The following is a 17,146-nucleotide window of genomic DNA, read 5'->3' as shown; positions in this document are numbered from 1 at the left end:
GGGGGGTGGAGGTTGCTTGGATGTCTGCTTTGGAGGTCTCTGTTGCTTTTGCAGATTTTTATTTAGAGCCTTATAGCCTCTTAAATCTTCCTTTCAGTCAAACTCTTGGTCCTACAAGTGTAGAATAAACTATGTAACATGGTTGAGTGCCTTTTCACTTGACTTTAGATATATCAAGTTTATTTTAGTTGACTGTCAAGGTAATCAAAGTACATTGGTTTATTATGGTAGATTGGTGAACAGGTAGGATACAGGAGTCTCGCCTTTTCTTCACTGTTGTGTGATCTCAAGAGTTATCTTGGACTTAATATGTATAGGTCTTGGATGTGTGGGAGTGCAGGGGGTGCTGCCTTCCTGCAAACACACAGTGTATCTTTCTATATGCAGATTCAGTTATAGTACCATTGAAGAGTAATTCATCCAGGGTGTGGACTTTGACGCGCATGATTCTTAATCAGTTGACATACATCTGGTAGTATGTATTGACACAGATCTGCTTACAGATAAGGGATATGTGACCCACATATTCTATACATTAAATATCACATAAGCTGCAGGTCTTGCTTATGTAGCCTTCCTCCATCCTGGTGAGGATAGTTTTGTGTCTCTGCCATGCAGTCAGTCTTTTAACTGTATCTGTCACCTTTTCAGAAGCTGCCCCAGTCATTCAGCACTTCGAAGTATTACTTATCTCCCAAAGCTGTTCCCTTTATATTCTCATGCCATTTCTTATTTATTATTTTTTTAGATTGCGTCACTTGGACTGTGTAGATTAATGTACTTACAAATTTATATCTTCTTACTTTCCTTAAGACTGCACATATTAAACTTTGGATGGCTTACGACATAAATCTTGCAATATTTTTGTTGCCTCCTGAACTGCTAAAAAATGTCGAATTGTTTTCTCTCCTGCCTATCATTGTACTGATGATATTTCTAAACTGTACATGGGTATTATAAACTCCTTTTCTGCTGATGATGTTTATTCTGTCCATTTCTGTATTCTGTCTTGCCAGGTCTGTTGTCATATTTTCTACATGTTTTTGTATCACTCCTGTGGTCTAATTTTAAATCATTAAAAAAGAAAAAAGAAAAAAAATCTTTCCAGGCCTTCTGCAGGTTCACGTACAAAGACATTGACATGGGCCTGCCCAGTACAGATTACTTTGGTTGCTCATGTTTTGTTACCCTTTAATGTGAGAACTGCATTCACTATACCATTGTGCATTCTGTAGGCTCCCTGTATGAATGACTGAGGTATAATCGCTCAAAAAAATAAAACATACCTCAATCAACTGATTGAGAACACAAAGGACCTCATACCCATTTGAGCAATGAAACCAAACATTTATGCAGTGGAAGAAGCCCCATTCACACCCCATGCCCTTCCTAACTTATGTATGCTAACTCTGCAGCCCCTCAACAGTCGGGAAAGGAGAAACTTCCCGAAACACACACACACACACACACACACACACACACACGGTACAGACACAATAGGCAGTTTCGAGAGTAACCAGTTCACTTAAAGCATGTCTTTTGGATATGGGGAGAAACTGGAGCGCCCAGCAAAAACTCACACAGACAAAGTGTGAGTGTGCAAATTCCACCCCGAAGGAAGGCATCCTAGTCAGGAGCGTTGTTATTGTTCTGCTTACTCATGATTATTTCAAAGTATAAACAGAAAGTCATTCCACAGAATGCAAATCTGATGTCTCTAAATGAGATTAGAAGATAATTAAAAGATTAGTACATTGAAAAAGATAAATACAATTTATTTGTAGAAAAGCATGTTCATTAAACAGAGTTAGTGAGGTAGGATTGAAGAGAACACCTGAAAAGTGAGAGATTGACAATGTTAAGTCGTTAAAGACTGACTTGTTTGTCCTGTTGCTTTGATTCCTTTCCCTTGTAGAGATAGTTGCACTTCCACTAATTTCATCCATCCAGTCCCCGTTCCAAGCTGTAAACCGTTTTATGTTTGCATCCCAGTCCTTCTGCTTTTGGTACCATGTTTCTGTTACAGATATATTTATGGTATTTTTGTGGTAACCATTTGAAATGTTGGGACCTGCTAAAGCGAGTCCCAAAACTCAAGAGATTGAATGGCCAAAAGATCAAACTTGTAAATACTAAGCTTGAGGTGCCATTTCTCAGAATATTCCATTTTCGCCAACGTATGGTGTTTTCAGAGTTGATATATATAAGTATATATGGGGGGTTGTATTGGGTTTGCCCACCGCAAAAAGAAGTTTTAAGTGACGGGTGATTTTTCAAGATTTGTTCTTCTCCTGTGCTTTTGGTCTTTTTTTCAGCTTTTTGGCACTCAGCATTTTGAGTGCCGACATTTCAATAGGGAGCCTGTTTTTGTTTTTATTTTAAATTAGTTAAATAGGAGAATGGGTTGGTTCAAGGATCCTTTTCAGACATTTCCCAGGCCTAAAAGTAATAATGGTATTACAGTACAACTGAGTTATACAAGAAATATCTAATTATTAGTATATACAGAATAAGTTATTTACTAGAGGGAATTACAGAAGTAGTATTGAGAAATAATGTGATAATAGTCACAAGTAATATATTGCATATAGGTTAAATACATGATAGTTTGAAAGTAATTGCTTTTATAAAATTAGATAGATAACAAAAGGAAACTAATCAGTATGCAATCTGGATGAGAAGGCAGCAGTGAGAGTGAGTTAACAGACAAAACTGTCAAATAACTTGAGTTAGTAACAGTATGTGTCAGTCATGACATATAGTATATCATTATATAATATGTTGATCATGACTCATACAAAGGTATTACTGATCCATCTCTGTCAAGATTTGCAAATCATAATGTATTTTTATCACGATCAAAAAGCAGTTACAGGCCGATTGTTACTGAAGATGTTTGTTTAAATAATTTATGAAAGTTATTCCCTTGTCTTAGATCATCAGGAAATGCATTCCTTCTGGCTGGGACTGATTCAGAGAAAGCATTTTCACAAATAGTTAAGTGAAAGGTTCGTCTCCAGAGTACTATGCATTGTGGCTCATAAGTAGATGGGCATTACAGTGAGTCAAAATTTAATTAATGAGAAGAGTGCAGTAGGATTCATTTAATAGGTTATATATATTTGTTTACTGTCTAGAAGAAGTGCACATTGTTTAGCAGGCAGTCAGCTTACTTTTGTATTTCTGTACAATGGCATTTATTTCACTTTTTTTTCATGAAAACAAATAGTTTTGTAAGTTGCTACTTTAAAGTATGACTGTCTGAAGCTTAGACAGAAAAAGACCACTGTCCTGGAAAGTCCATCCATATGTTACAGTTAACCCTTTGAGGCTGCTGCTTCTATAACCTTGTCCCATCCTTTCTCTGCATTGCACCAAGCAACTATGAACCTTTCTGATGACTTACTGCTGCCTCATGCAGTACTTTCCAAGGCAGTACAGCCTTCTTAATATTGTAGTATTGATTTAACTTTTTTTTCTTCCCTGCTGCCTGCTATTCATCAGCCCAGTTCTCAGCCAACTGGCCCATTTGCCCTCCTACACCTGAGTCAGAGTTGACCAAGAGTGACCATAATTTCAGCAGCCATCAGCAGTGGTTTGATTTCCCAATTTTTTCCCCAGCCTTGTCCCCTCTGTGCATGCCTAGTAACTCATCCAGCTTTTGGTGTGCAGCAGGCATCAAAGGGTATCTTACCCACTTCTGCAAATGACGTAACCCCCTCCAGACATGCAAGTCCCCTCTTGACAGCCCTGCCTCCCCTGAAACCAGTGCTTCTGTGGGATCTCTGGTCTCCAGGAGTGATTCAGCCATAGGTACGTATACCCTGAGCATGTTCTAAGACCCTCCCCCCAAAGGAGAGGTGAGATGGTAAGTCTTTGTCTCTTCTCCCCCACATAAACTAGCTCCAGCAGATGCCTGAGACATTTCTCAAACCTCAGCTGTCTGGGTTGTAGTCAAGGCTTTATCTGTTTTTGCCACTGGTTATATCTGAGAACTACAGGCGTATTACCTTAACAGTAACTTCTGTTATTACACATGGATTACCTTAATGGTAACTTCTGTTATTACACATGGCATTTTAATTCTTTTTTAATGTATATTATCCCATAGTGCAGATACATATAAAATGTCAAAGGATGCTGCGGCTTTAGTGAAAAATAAATGTAAACCCTTTCTTTCCTGCTTGTTTTTGTTTAGAGTGTTGTTCGGATTCATTTAGTCGAAGCAGAGGACTTGATTGCTAAAGACAAAGTTTTTGGGATAAAAGGCAAATCTGATCCATATGCAGTTGTACGTTTGGCTGGAAAATCCTTTCGCAGTAAGACCATAGATAACAACCTGAATCCAAAATGGTTTGAGGTTTACGAGGTAAGATGTACTGCCAACACAGACATCTTTTGATGTACATAATGTTGGGATGTTCTGCATGGCAGCTGTTGCTTCTTTCTCAGTATTCTAGTAAAGTACACTATGCTTGGGGGCATGGGATAGTGACACTTGTGCAGTGCAGCACTTAGAAAGCTAGTAAATGGCCCCCTACTTAACACGGTCATGCTTTTTAAGTTCTGTAGCTGGGAACTAATCTTAACTGCTCAGCATTTAACAAAGTTAGTTCAAAGTGGCTGCATGTGAAAGCTGTTTTGTGTTGTGCAGAGATAGATGTTTTAGAACTGGTATGAGTTCGGAGACCTTAAGTAAAATGCCGTCAGATATTGTGGTGTTCTTGTTGGCCTGCATCAGAATACCTTGAGCCTCTACCTTTCCTTTGTTTGCTGACATTTTGATCATAGTTTTGGGGATCTACATTAAAAGACTGAACCATCACAACATTGAATCCCAGATCATCGGAGAATATAATTCAAGAAAGCCCACTTGTCTAAATCTCACCTCATCGAATTGAATAGTTGGCCAACAGCTGAGATGTTAGCATCTTCCATGTTACTTTGGTATGTATAACATGATGGTAGTAAATATTTGTATTCACTCTGACTTGCACATAGATTTCTGAGCTGTTGGCCAACTATTGCAATTTGATGCAGTGAGATTTGAACGAGTCAGCTTTCGACAATTAGTTTCTTCGATGCTCTGGTCTCAATGAACTGGGATTCGATGCTGTGGCCATTCTATCTTTTGATGTAGATCGTAGTTTTGCCTGTGTTAAGTCCCTCATACTTTATGTTGACAGAAGATGCATATGCTATAAATGTAATAATATGCAACTGCACCCTTGCCTGGAGTGACAAACTGTTTAGTGTCTGATAACATGTCCAAAGATAATCATGATAACTAACTGTTTTCACCTTCCAGGTCATTGTAAATGAAGTTCCGGGTCAGCAGGTGGACATTGATGTTTACGATAAAGATGTGGATAAAGATGATTTCCTTGGAAGGTGAGACTTCTGTAAAATTTTGTGTTAGACCCTAACTCTGTTAAGTTGCCCCTTCTGATGTAGCCCAGTTCACGAGTCTTTATCAGGGGTTGAAAATGTAGTCCTCACTGGTCCAGCATGAGCTGTGATTAAAATTAGCCTGGATAAGGAGGAATTAATTTCTTGTAAATGTGTACAGCAGGAGCAGAACATTTGTACACATTTCAGTGAAATAAGAAATATTGAAAAAAATAATAAATAAATCAGCAGTGTAGTACTGTGACATGAACTAAAACTTGAAGTTTATTTTGCAGAACCTGAATTCTGTGCATTTTATTTCCCTAAAAATAATACAGTACCTCTGAAACATAGGTGTGTTGACCTTTTTAAGTCTTGAGTTTCCTTACTTGCACATAACCAGAGTTTGTGTAGTTGTACTGTACCTCTTTTAACATTGATAGGGTGCCCACACTCAAAAATAGAGAGAGAGAAAGGACATATATGGGAAGAAACATTCCAGGGATACATAAATACAAACATATATGTTTTCAGACAGAAGTTTGTCACCATATAAGAAACTTTCCACCTCCAAAATAAATATGCATATGTGTATATCTGTCTATATATATCTTTGTGTATGTGTGTATTTATATATATATATATATATATATATATATATATATATATATATGTAAATATATAATATATATATATATATAAAATATATATGTATATATATATATATGTATATATATATATGTATATATGTATATATATATATATATATATATATATATGTGTATATGTATATATATATATATATATATATATATATATATATATATATATATATATATATATATATATATATATATATATGTATATGTATTTCTATATATATATATATATATATATATATATATATATATATATATATATATACACACACACACACAGTGGATATAAAAAATGTACACACCCTTGTTAAAATGCCATGATTTTGTGATATAAAAAAAGAGACCACAATAAATCATTTCAAAACTTTTCCTACCTTTAATGTGACCTATAACATATACAATTCAATTGAAAAACAAATCTGTTAAGGAAAAATATAAAAAATAAAAAAAACATACAATAAGCTGGTCGTATTAGTGTGCACACCCATAAACTAATACTTTGTTGAAGCACTTTTTGATTTAATTACAGCATTCAGTCTTCTTGGGTAGGAGTCTTATCAGCATGGCACATCTTGACTTGGCAATATTTGCCCACTCTTCCTTGCAAAAGCGCTCCAAATCTGTCAGATTGTAAGGGCATTCCTTGTGCACAGCCCTCTTCAGGTCACCCCACAGATTTTCTATTGGATTTAGGTCTGGGCTCTGGCTGGGCCATCCCAAAACTTTAATTTTCTTCTGGTGAAACCATTCTTTTGTTGACTTGGTTGTATGTGTGGGGTCATTGTCATGTTGAAAGGTGAAATTCCTCTTCATCTTCAGCTTTCTAGCAGACGCCTGAAGGTTTTGGGCCAAAAGTGACAGGTATTTGGAACTGTTTATAACTCCGTCCACCTTGACTAAAGCCCCAGTTCCAGCTGAAGGAAAAGCAACCGCAAAGCTTGATACTGCCACAACCCCTCTTCACCGTGGGGATGGTGTTCGTTTGGTGATGCAAAGTGTTGTTTTTGCACCAAACGTACTTTTTGGAATTGTGGCCAAAAGGTTCAACACATTTTCCCACATGCTTTTGGGAGACTTGATACATTGTTTTGCAAATTTTAGCCAGGCCTAGATGTTTTTCTGTGTAAGAAAAGGCATCTGTCTTGCAACCCTACCCCATAGTCCAGACATATGGAGAATATGGGAGGTTGTTGTCACGTGTAGTATACAACCAGTACTTGCTAGAATTTCCTGCAGCTCCTTCAGTGTTGCTGTAGGTCTATTGGCAGCCTCCCTGACCAGTTTTTGTCTGGTCTTTTCTTCAGTTTTGGAGGGATGTCCAGTTCTTTGCAAGGTCACTGTTGTCCCATGTTTTTTTCACTTTTTGATGACTGTCTTCACTGTGTTCCATGGTATATCCAATGCTGTGGAAATTGTTTTGTACCCTTCTCCTGACTGATACCTTTCAACAATGAGATCCCTTTGATGCTTTGTAAGCTCTCTGCAAACCATGGCTTTTGGTGTAGCAGGCAACTGAGTAAATGTCATGAAAATCTTACTAGGACAGCTGAACTTTATTTGGGATTAATCAGAGTTTCTTGATGGCAGGTGTGTATACAAGAAGACTGAATGTTGTAATTAAATCAAAAGGTGCTTCAACAAAGTATCAGTTTAAGGGTGTGAACACACAACAAAGTATTAGTTTAAGGGTGTGCACACTTATGCAACCAGTGTATTGTCCATTTTTTATTTTTTATATATTTCCCCTAACAGATTTGTTTGTTTTTCAATTGAATTGTGCAGGTTATAGGTCACATTAAAGGTGGGAAAAGTTTTGAAATGATTTATTGTGGTCTCGTTTTTTTATATCACAAAAACCTGGCATTTTAACAGGGATGTGTACACTTTTTATATCCACTGTGTGTGTGTATATGTATAATATATATATATATATATATATATATATATATATATATCCACAAAATCCTGAAACTCAAAATCCTGAAAACACAAATAATGCTAATATGCCAATACAAAGACACTAATATCTACCGACTGACCTTACCCCTAACCCTAAGATTTTGTGTTTCGGATTTTGAGATTCAGGATTTTGAGCTTTCAGGATTTTGAATGGGACCCATATATATATATATATATATATATATATATATATATATATATATATATATATATATGTGCATGTTTATATACACACACACACACATATATATATATATATGTGTGTGTGTATGTACATATATGGGTCTACTTCAAAGTATCTAATTATGACTTCATCGAATCCTACATCATCGAGAAGACATCGCCAAAACTACAGAACATGAAACACCTGGAACATTGAAAACTTTCCATGGGAAAATAACCACTTGGGCCACCATGGTGATCTTTGCCCTTTCCCCACTGTAGTGCAATCTCAGAATTGGTATATTTAGTTAGGGGGTAAGGTGAGGGACAAAGCCCCCCACATTGGTGGGTTTGATTTGCTTTGTTTTTTTTTTCCCTGAGGTTAGTTATCGATGTTTCGGATGTTCGATGTTCTGCAGTTTCTGAGATGTTATTTCAATGATGTGGGATTTGATGCAGTGGTAATTCAATACTTTAAAGTAGGCCCATACATATATATATATATTTCTAGCGCTAGAAGTGACACAGCATTGTAACTACTTTTATCCTTTGCAGGCAGTGAACTAACTGTATTAATTTCTGCAAGTACCCGTGATATTTAAATGTTTTCTTCTTTTTTCAGGACTAAAATAAATCTGTCTGACATTATGGCAAAGAAATACATCGATGAGGTAGGAGTCATATTTTGCATATTCCTTGCTGAAACAGCTGTACTAAAATGCAGAGGCTTGTAGTTTTGATCTCTGCCTCTGTTTTTCAGTGGTTTGCCCTTGCAGATGTTAAATCTGGGAAGTTGCACCTGAGACTGGAGTGGCTGCCACCAAAGGCCGATCCTTTAGAAATTGAAAAGGTATGATGACAAATATACTGTGAAGTTCACTAATAAATAAGCACAATAGAAAACAAGTACAGAGCACAACCCTTAAATATACAAAGAAGAATACAGCTTCTGTTAATACTAACATGTTTTCAATGTATGTTTGCAAAAAATTCATGATCAGTAGACTGTTTATGAAATTCCTAGCAAACCTTGGCACTTAATTTGTATTTCTAAAACATATAAGCAAACAACTGGAATGGCTTTGGAGAAATTTGTATCGGAGTAAAGTTCAGATGTTGGTCATAAAATATCACTGCTGCAGTCCCTTTGTAGATAAATGGGATCTCAAAGAGTTCCAGCCAGACTTCTTTAACAGTCATACACTCTTTGTCTAAGGCACTGTGGATGTAACATAAAACTAGTCTATAAAACAGAATGCAGCCTGTGAGATCTTTAGTTTCTTTTGCAAATGAAGTGAACAGTTGTCCATCCTACCCACGTTTGTCAGTCCTTTCTAGGCAAATACTGAGGGAATGATCAGCATCCTTTGTCACTTGCATTTTTAGTTACTGCTGTTATTGCTTAACATTTTTACTGAGAATTTTCTAATAGTTTTTTTTTTCTTTTGTGGGGAGGGTGACCAGTGGTGACCATTGAAAAAGTAATCAGCAGTTGTACTTTTGGGAGACAAATTTTGTCAGAGTGCCACCATTTAAAGTATCTGTCTTGTCTTGCTAAGAAGTATGATGCAGTCATTTGCAAACACTGTAGGACTTCTAACAAAAAAAAAAAAAAAACATGATTCAAAGGAGACATTGAAACCTTTAGATGTTTTGTTGCGTATCCAAATTGGTTGCCCTGGGACTAAAGACTTCTGCCTCGTCCCCCAGTATGCAAACCTTCCATTGGAGAAAAGCTCAAGGAATCCATGAGACACTGTCATAAACACCACAAAATTGATACTTCAAGGAATTCCCAAGTCAAGGAGTTTGTGGGTGCAGATCATGAGACTTTCGAACTGGACAGCTAATTGTAGGCCTTAGGTTTTTAATCCAGTAAAGCCAAGGTGTATCAACTTCTGCCACAGGTTACCTTTTCTGCAGTCAGTCCACCAGTGGTAGTTCTGTTAAAAGTAGACTGCAGGACAGTAATGATGTTGCAAACAACCCAGACTTCAGAAACCAACACTTTAGTTGCTGCGTCACAACCTGGTGCAGATCACCAAATTGGCCTTCCTCAGGAGAATCAAAAGCAAGTCCCACAGCTTTATACTGTGCAGTGTAGGTTATGACAATTTTAGCAGACTGCTGTTATGGATGGGAAGACTGCTTCCACTAGTCAGTCATTTTGCTCCTTAGATGGACAGTTGGGCATACTGATGCCTGAAACTCCGATGGCTACAGTACAGACATCACATGTAGTGTCTCAGCAATTTGACTTTAAAAGGTGTACACAGGGCTATTTAGCTACTCTACAAAAGGGGACCCTTTATCAGAAGGGTCCTTAGATTCTGAGTTTGAAAAAAAGGGTCTGGCCTTTTTGATGCATTTTCCATTGGGCTGTGGCATAAACAGTGGCATTATCTGCTAAGGATCTGTCCCACAGGATTAACCCCTGATAGAAGATGTTAACTCATTAACATCTGCTAACAGTCAGTTAATGAAGTATTACATTCCTGACCACTAGCAGGTTGAATTGGAATGGCATGGTATATAATTCCAAAATTATAACCATGAGAAAAATATTTTTAGCTGAACAATTAATGAAACTTGTTGCCTTTTTTTTTAGTTAAAATCATTTTCTCACATTCAAACTGCTTAGTCACGGCACTAAGTATCACAAATTCAGTACTGTAGGACAAAATTCTTTTGAGTGCTACCATTTGCAGTGTCAGTTTTGTTGTGGTGAGGACCGTGATGTAGCCATCTGCAAGTACTGTAGGACTTTTAACAAAAAGATCTTTGTGAAGAGAGCTAGAAACCTTAGAACTTGTGTTGAGTATTCCAAATTGGCTGCTCTGGGACTAAAGATATCTGCCACTCCTCCATTATACAAGCCTTCCACTATCTTAGAACATAGGATACAAGTATAACAAAGTGTCTGTGTGCTCTGCCTTTCAAGAGCTGTAGGCTAGAATGAGCTAAGGCAGAGTTAATGCTGCATGAATGACTCCATAAATAACACATTCAGCATTGTTGGTATGAGTGAGTTAAGGGACAGTTGTTAAATGCACTAAGACTGAGATAATCTGTGTGGAGCTCTTCTCAGGAGAGCTTCAGAACACCCGAAGAAAGCAGTTCAGTTTGGTTTCTTGCAGGTTTTCTACTCTTTTTACTAATCATAATGTATGAAGAGCTACTAAAAGAACAACCAGAAATCATTTTGTTAAGATCACAGTTAACAATGCCAGAAAAAAAGTAAAAGGATTTTCAAAAATATACTGATACTGCTGCTGCTGCCACAAACCAGACACACCCAAAGAAGTTGATTTATTTATTTGTTTACTTATTCTGTCAAATTAAAGAAATGCTGCAGTTCATTTAAAAATAAATAAATAGCAGAAATGTGCTCTTAGGTGGCTGCCTATATATAACGCTGGCCATGAGTGCTGATGTTCATTTAAGAAGCTGATATGCTTGATACTGCAGCTACTTAAGTTATTGTATTTAGTAGATTTGTGTGTTTGTAGCTGTAGGAAAGAGCTCACAGAAGCCCTTTAATTCAGTCAAGAGTCTGTTTAAATTTTTTTGGTCTTCAATTTTGGAAGAAGCCTTTTTTTTTGTTTTTTTAGGGGGTGCCAGTGTGGGGACTGCCCATGTTGTCAGTTGACCTAGCTACAGCTCCGTGGTAGACCCTTGCTTCTGTAAAAATCACTTGGAATGTAGATATCATGGAAGTTAGACCACATCTATGTCTGTGTGGGTTATTTACTAGTCTACTGATATGACATTGGATATGATACAGATGACTTGGAGACTGTCTTGTCAGGTTCCTCTCTAGAAGATGTTTTATTTGGAAAGAACTGAGTCTGATGAGGGAACATTTTAAATGGAGATCTACAGAGGTTTCACAATGGCAAAAAAGATACCAGTGTCTCTTGTCAGTTGTGGAATCTAGGCTGATGACCACTCTGCCTGTGTTATAAGTCTTTGAAGATATTTTTAAAGTGGCACTTTAGAACCCGATTTTCAACCCCATCCCCGTAAGTGCTTGAAAGACTTTATATGGTGCAAGACATCTGCAAGTATCTATAAATGCTTTGAAGCCAGTGCACCAGTGGTCTCTGTGGATGTGACCAGGGGATCTGAACTGGCTGTAGGACATAGTACACTCCCAAATGATAAGGAGAGCAGGGTATAAGTCAGGCATGGCCAACTTCGACCATGACCCTTAGAACTATAATTTGTCCATTTTATACTATAAAATACCATAGGTAATATATTTAATGCAGATAAAGGGTACGGCAAAGGAGATCTGATTTGTGGTTGTGGAAGTCAGGCTCAACATCCTAACTCAGACAGCCTTCAAGGTGGGACAACATGCATTAAAATGTGAGTCTGAGGCCATAGATGCCTACAGCAGGAGCACATGGATAGAGATTCTACCTTTGCCTAATTATGACAAGAAGTAACTTCTGGATGCCCTTCTGGACAAGAATGTGCTGTCTGCCCCCACATAAGATATATTGAAGAGATTATAAGTGAAGACAAATAGAAATGGATCAGTAAAGCAGTTGTTTTACTCTCCTTTACCTATTTATAGTAAGAGTTATCCAATGAAAAAGTGACCCCTATAAAGAAATAAATTACAGGTGTACCAGTGCAAACAAAGAAGGGTATCTGGGGAAAACATCAGGCCAGAAGGGGCAGCAGATTTATTTATTTTTATTTATTTTACATTTGTTGACTGGGATGGTCCGACTGGATACATGTCCATTTTCAATGGAGGCCTGTGGAGAAAAGCGCCAGTAATACAGATAATAATAATAATATACATGATAAAGTAGAACTTGGTATACAAAGTGTAATAGTAACACACACATTACAAGGCTAATAAGATGGGGTTTATAGACTGTCATATAAAAGGGCATTAGAGAAAGTCAGACTTACATACAGTACTTTTTTTATACAGTAAAGAAGAGAGGAAAAAAGTAAGTATTCAGGTGCAGGAGTATACAAGAGGAAAAGCATGTACTACAGCCTAGTTAGTAAGGATGCTATAGTCTGAGGGCATCAGAGTACAATAATCCACAGTCCTACAAGAACGTGATAAGATGTAAAAGGGTAAGGGAATGGAGTAGGGTGGGGTATAATATGATCGAAAGCATGGTGGAGGTACTGAGTCATGTGTTACACATTCACCCTTAGAGAGAGAGGGGTAGGGGCTGAGTAGTGGGTGAATACTTAACTGGGTAGTTGGGGAGTTAGTCAGGATGGAACATGGACATAACCAGTGTGTTGTAAAATACTGTTTGAGGCTTTTTTTGAATTGAGTGAGAGAGGGTACTAGAGTGAGGTCAGCTGGAAGTGAGTTCCAGGTTTTGCCAACAAAGTTGGAAAACAGGGAGTCTCCAGCTGAGTTGTTAGATTTGTAAGTTTGAACCAGCAGTTTGTTAGAAGGACAGAGTGGCCTGGAGTTACAATAGGAATTGATGAGGTTTTTTTTAGTCCAGGGGTGTTTTTGGGTGCTACTATGAGCTGATTTTACTGAAGTAAACTGGGTAATTCTAGCCACCCTAGTAGTTTAAGGTTATGGCAGTGATGTGTCCGATATTTAGAGCCAGTGGCAAATCTGGCAATGTGGTTGTAACAGTTTGAGAGTTTATGAAGTTCAGATTTGTTCAAGTTAGTATAGGGGAGGCGCATAAAAGGGTAGAGAGTAGGTGAGTATGGGCAATGACAGTCCTAGCTAACTGAATCAAGAAAGGTTTATTTCTATATAGTGAGCCAAGTTTTTTATTAATTATTTTGATAGTTTGATTGACTAACAGATATAGAGTCAGACATCTAGGTCATGACTGGGAATGTAAGTCTACTCTCTTGCAAGAAAAGAAAGGGCAGTACTATGTTTCCTCTTCCCCTACCACCCTGTTCTCCCAACCCCCCCCCCCCCGCATTCTGGGAAGGACACTTTCCTACTTCAAGGAAGATTGGCTCAGACTAACATCAGATAAATAGGTAAGAGTGGCTGTGGTCTCTAGCTAAATGACAAAATTCAGAACCTTTCCTACCTTCCTGGGAATTGGGAATGCCTTCCACCCCCCCCCCGCCTTGACCAACAGGAGCTAGTGGTTTACTTATAAGTGACTGACTCATACTACAAAAAATCACCAATTACTGAACAATAAATATTGATACTGGTAATTTGAAAACATTAAAAATCTTTTTTTTTTGCATGGAGGCAAGCTATCCTGCATCCTGATGTGGGGGGCACCACCCTTTCCTTACCCCGCTAAATTATATATATCAACTCCAATCACATCACAGTTGAGAAAAGGGCAAAAATTTCCAAAATGCACACCACCAGCTTATGCAATGCAACATATAGTGAAAGCAACTGCAACATTAAATTTTCAATTTACAGCCACCTGTTAACCAATGCTTAAACCATCTGTAACTGTGTCAGAGCTAGTATACCTGGCTATCACTCAGCCCCTTGAATAATTCAACAATGGAGAGGGTTCCCCTGCAAAATCCGTGTGAGGGGTGGTTATTCAGGGTTATTAGATGTAATACTAGATGTAGTCAAGTCGATCAAAAACCTGTAGGGATACAACTTTAGAATATTAACTTTGCAACATTACACGCCCTGTTATTCCACCAGTCACACAGGATTTCAAACATGCATACCTTGTTATTCCCATTCACAAGGGTTTAGAGCAGGCAGACAGACTCTTTGGTCTCCACATAACAACTAGAGGGTTCACTGAATGCTTAGCACCATGCTTTCATACTTTTAAATCCCAGGACATTCATCGTTACTAGTGCCTGAATTGTTATATCATTCAGTTATCCTTTGCAGAAGAGATGCAAACTGGCCCAGCATACTGTATGCAGAGAGTTACTAACATGGGATTTTCAATGAATGCGACGCAAGTGGAACCTTCCTCCAGAGAAGATCAAAACTCTTCTAGAGCCCTTTCTGAACACAGCATAGAGCAAGCTTTTCCTGAAAGAGGATAGAGTTTTCCATATGGAACAATTGTTCTTCTTGGGCCTGGCCCATAAGACAATGATGATGTCAGTAGAAGGGTTTCTCAGAGCCCTAGTGTGCAGCTACCCTGGCAAGAATACAGCTGAGAAAGATCTAGTGGTACCTAAATAGCATCTGGGTACAGTACTGGCACCCAGCTGGAAAGCTTCTACTTGTAATTACTTCCATCAGGGTGTTGAAGAACCAGTTGGTTCTCCTCCTTATTTCACAGGGTTCCCAGAACATGACTATCCATGTGTTTAATCTGTATTGAGAAGCTCTTTTAAGTAACATCAAGGTGCTGGGCACCTAAAGTCCATCCATGTCCAAAAAAGCACATCATCCTAAGAGAGATGCCGACTATTTTCTGCCATGAATCCCTGAGATTCTACCTGTGTCCCTGCTGGACAGTGGCATCAGGTGCTGACTTGTTGGAACATGGGCTAAATTCCTGGGTAAGCTTGTAAGGGCCTCAGGGCCAATAATCTAGTAACTTCCTATGATCCTGAAAGCCTTCATGACATGACGGTATCCTGGAAAGTGGACACAGATTATTTATTTACATTTATTAGCCATGAATGCCCAATTTGGAAACCTATTTTCAGCATAATACAGAGAAAAAAAATCTCCATCATAAAACAGTTCAGTATGTACAATAGTGTGACAGAAAAGAAAGAGCATAGCAAACATGAGTAAACGAGTTTGTTATAAATTAACTAGCTATGTTAAAATAGATAGTACAGTATAATCCAAGTATAGGTCAGAAGTAACGAGGCTTGATAAAACATTTCAAATAGTTTATTCATCAGTTGTGCCGGCATTAAACCAACTGCATTAGTTAAAATTCCAGTGGACAGGTTAAGATAACAGTAATGATAGGATACCATAGATATAACTGACAGGATACAAAAACTAAGGGATGCACAAGGACTGAATGACAGCAGATTTAAAGGGTACCCAAGTCAAGGGTCTTGAGTGGGAAACAGGTAGAATAAAAGCACTGCAATAACATATATCATGTGCAAAGTTAACCATGAGGTTTGCTTAGAAGAATTGTAAGAAATGAAAAGAGAGCAAAGATGAGAGCAAGAAAGTCTAGGTATTAAGTGACATCACAACTGCAATTCCAATTTTTTTTGAAAGCATTTACTTCACTGTTAAATGCTTTAGACTCAGAAGTACATCTTCCAAAGTTTTCTTACACGCACACTGAGTGGCATACAATATTGTATCTTTTTTTTGGTGGGGGGGGGAGTTACGGGCCAAAAATAAGTCTACCTACTAATTATCTAACTTCCTGGTGGTTTTATACCAAGTAAGAATGTTAGCTAAGGAAAGGCAATTTGAGTTGTAAAGAATTCTCTGGACAAATTGTAGATGAATTTGAGTTAGATGGTTGGTGAATTTGAGATGGTGTAGTTATTGCAGAACGACACAGTGGTGATTGTGACCTTGGTACCCAGTAGCAAAGTGATGTATTCTGTTGTAGGCTTACTTGGGTTTCTTGAGTAAGGAAGGAAGAAATCCGTAAAGGTTCACAGAGTAAAGAGGTAAGTTAGTATGCAATGGTAACATTGATTCAGGAAGCTGAGATGAGGAAAGGTTTGTCTCAGCAACAGCTTTGTTTTGATCTAAAGAGAAGGTTTGATACTGTTTATCAGCTTTTGGCTTATTCATAATTGTTCCTCCAGGATTTTTGCTTATTCATCTTTTTCAGTGGGATATTTATCATGAGAAGTGATTTTAAGGCTAGATGAAGAATAGTTTTGAGTTAAATCAATACTGTAGCCAAGGAACAGTTCTGTGTGAGAGAGTTGGTTCTGTTTGGGAGTAAACAGCATAGATTTGGTTTTATTAGTATTAACATGAAAACCAATATTGCTGAGCAAGTGCCGTAAAGACTTAACGCTATCTTGAAGCTTGGGGCTGACAACAGTGGGAGTGGAATCAGAAGGATTGTGGAGTA

The 17,146-nt window shown here is 37.8% G+C and overlaps 1 protein-coding gene across 1 annotated transcript in view; it reads left to right on the top strand.

Annotated features, from left to right (window-relative positions):
* The window catches only part of ESYT1 (extended synaptotagmin 1), an 869,597-nt gene that overhangs the window by 604,608 nt on the left and 247,843 nt on the right, over window positions 1-17,146 (top strand). The window contains exons 18-21 of the mRNA XM_044083745.1: window positions 4,199-4,369; window positions 5,309-5,391; window positions 8,791-8,839; window positions 8,929-9,018. Of these exons, the coding sequence (XP_043939680.1) occupies window positions 4,199-4,369; window positions 5,309-5,391; window positions 8,791-8,839; window positions 8,929-9,018 (393 nt within the window). The remainder of the gene's footprint in view (window positions 1-4,198; window positions 4,370-5,308; window positions 5,392-8,790; window positions 8,840-8,928; window positions 9,019-17,146) is intronic.

The sequence above is a fragment of the Protopterus annectens genome, chromosome 9.part0 (assembly GCF_019279795.1).
Source record: "Protopterus annectens isolate FY-2018-M chromosome 9.part0, PAN1.0, whole genome shotgun sequence".
NCBI classification, from domain to species: Eukaryota; Metazoa; Chordata; order Ceratodontiformes; family Protopteridae; genus Protopterus; species Protopterus annectens.
This window is presented reverse-complemented; position numbering and strand designations above follow the sequence as displayed.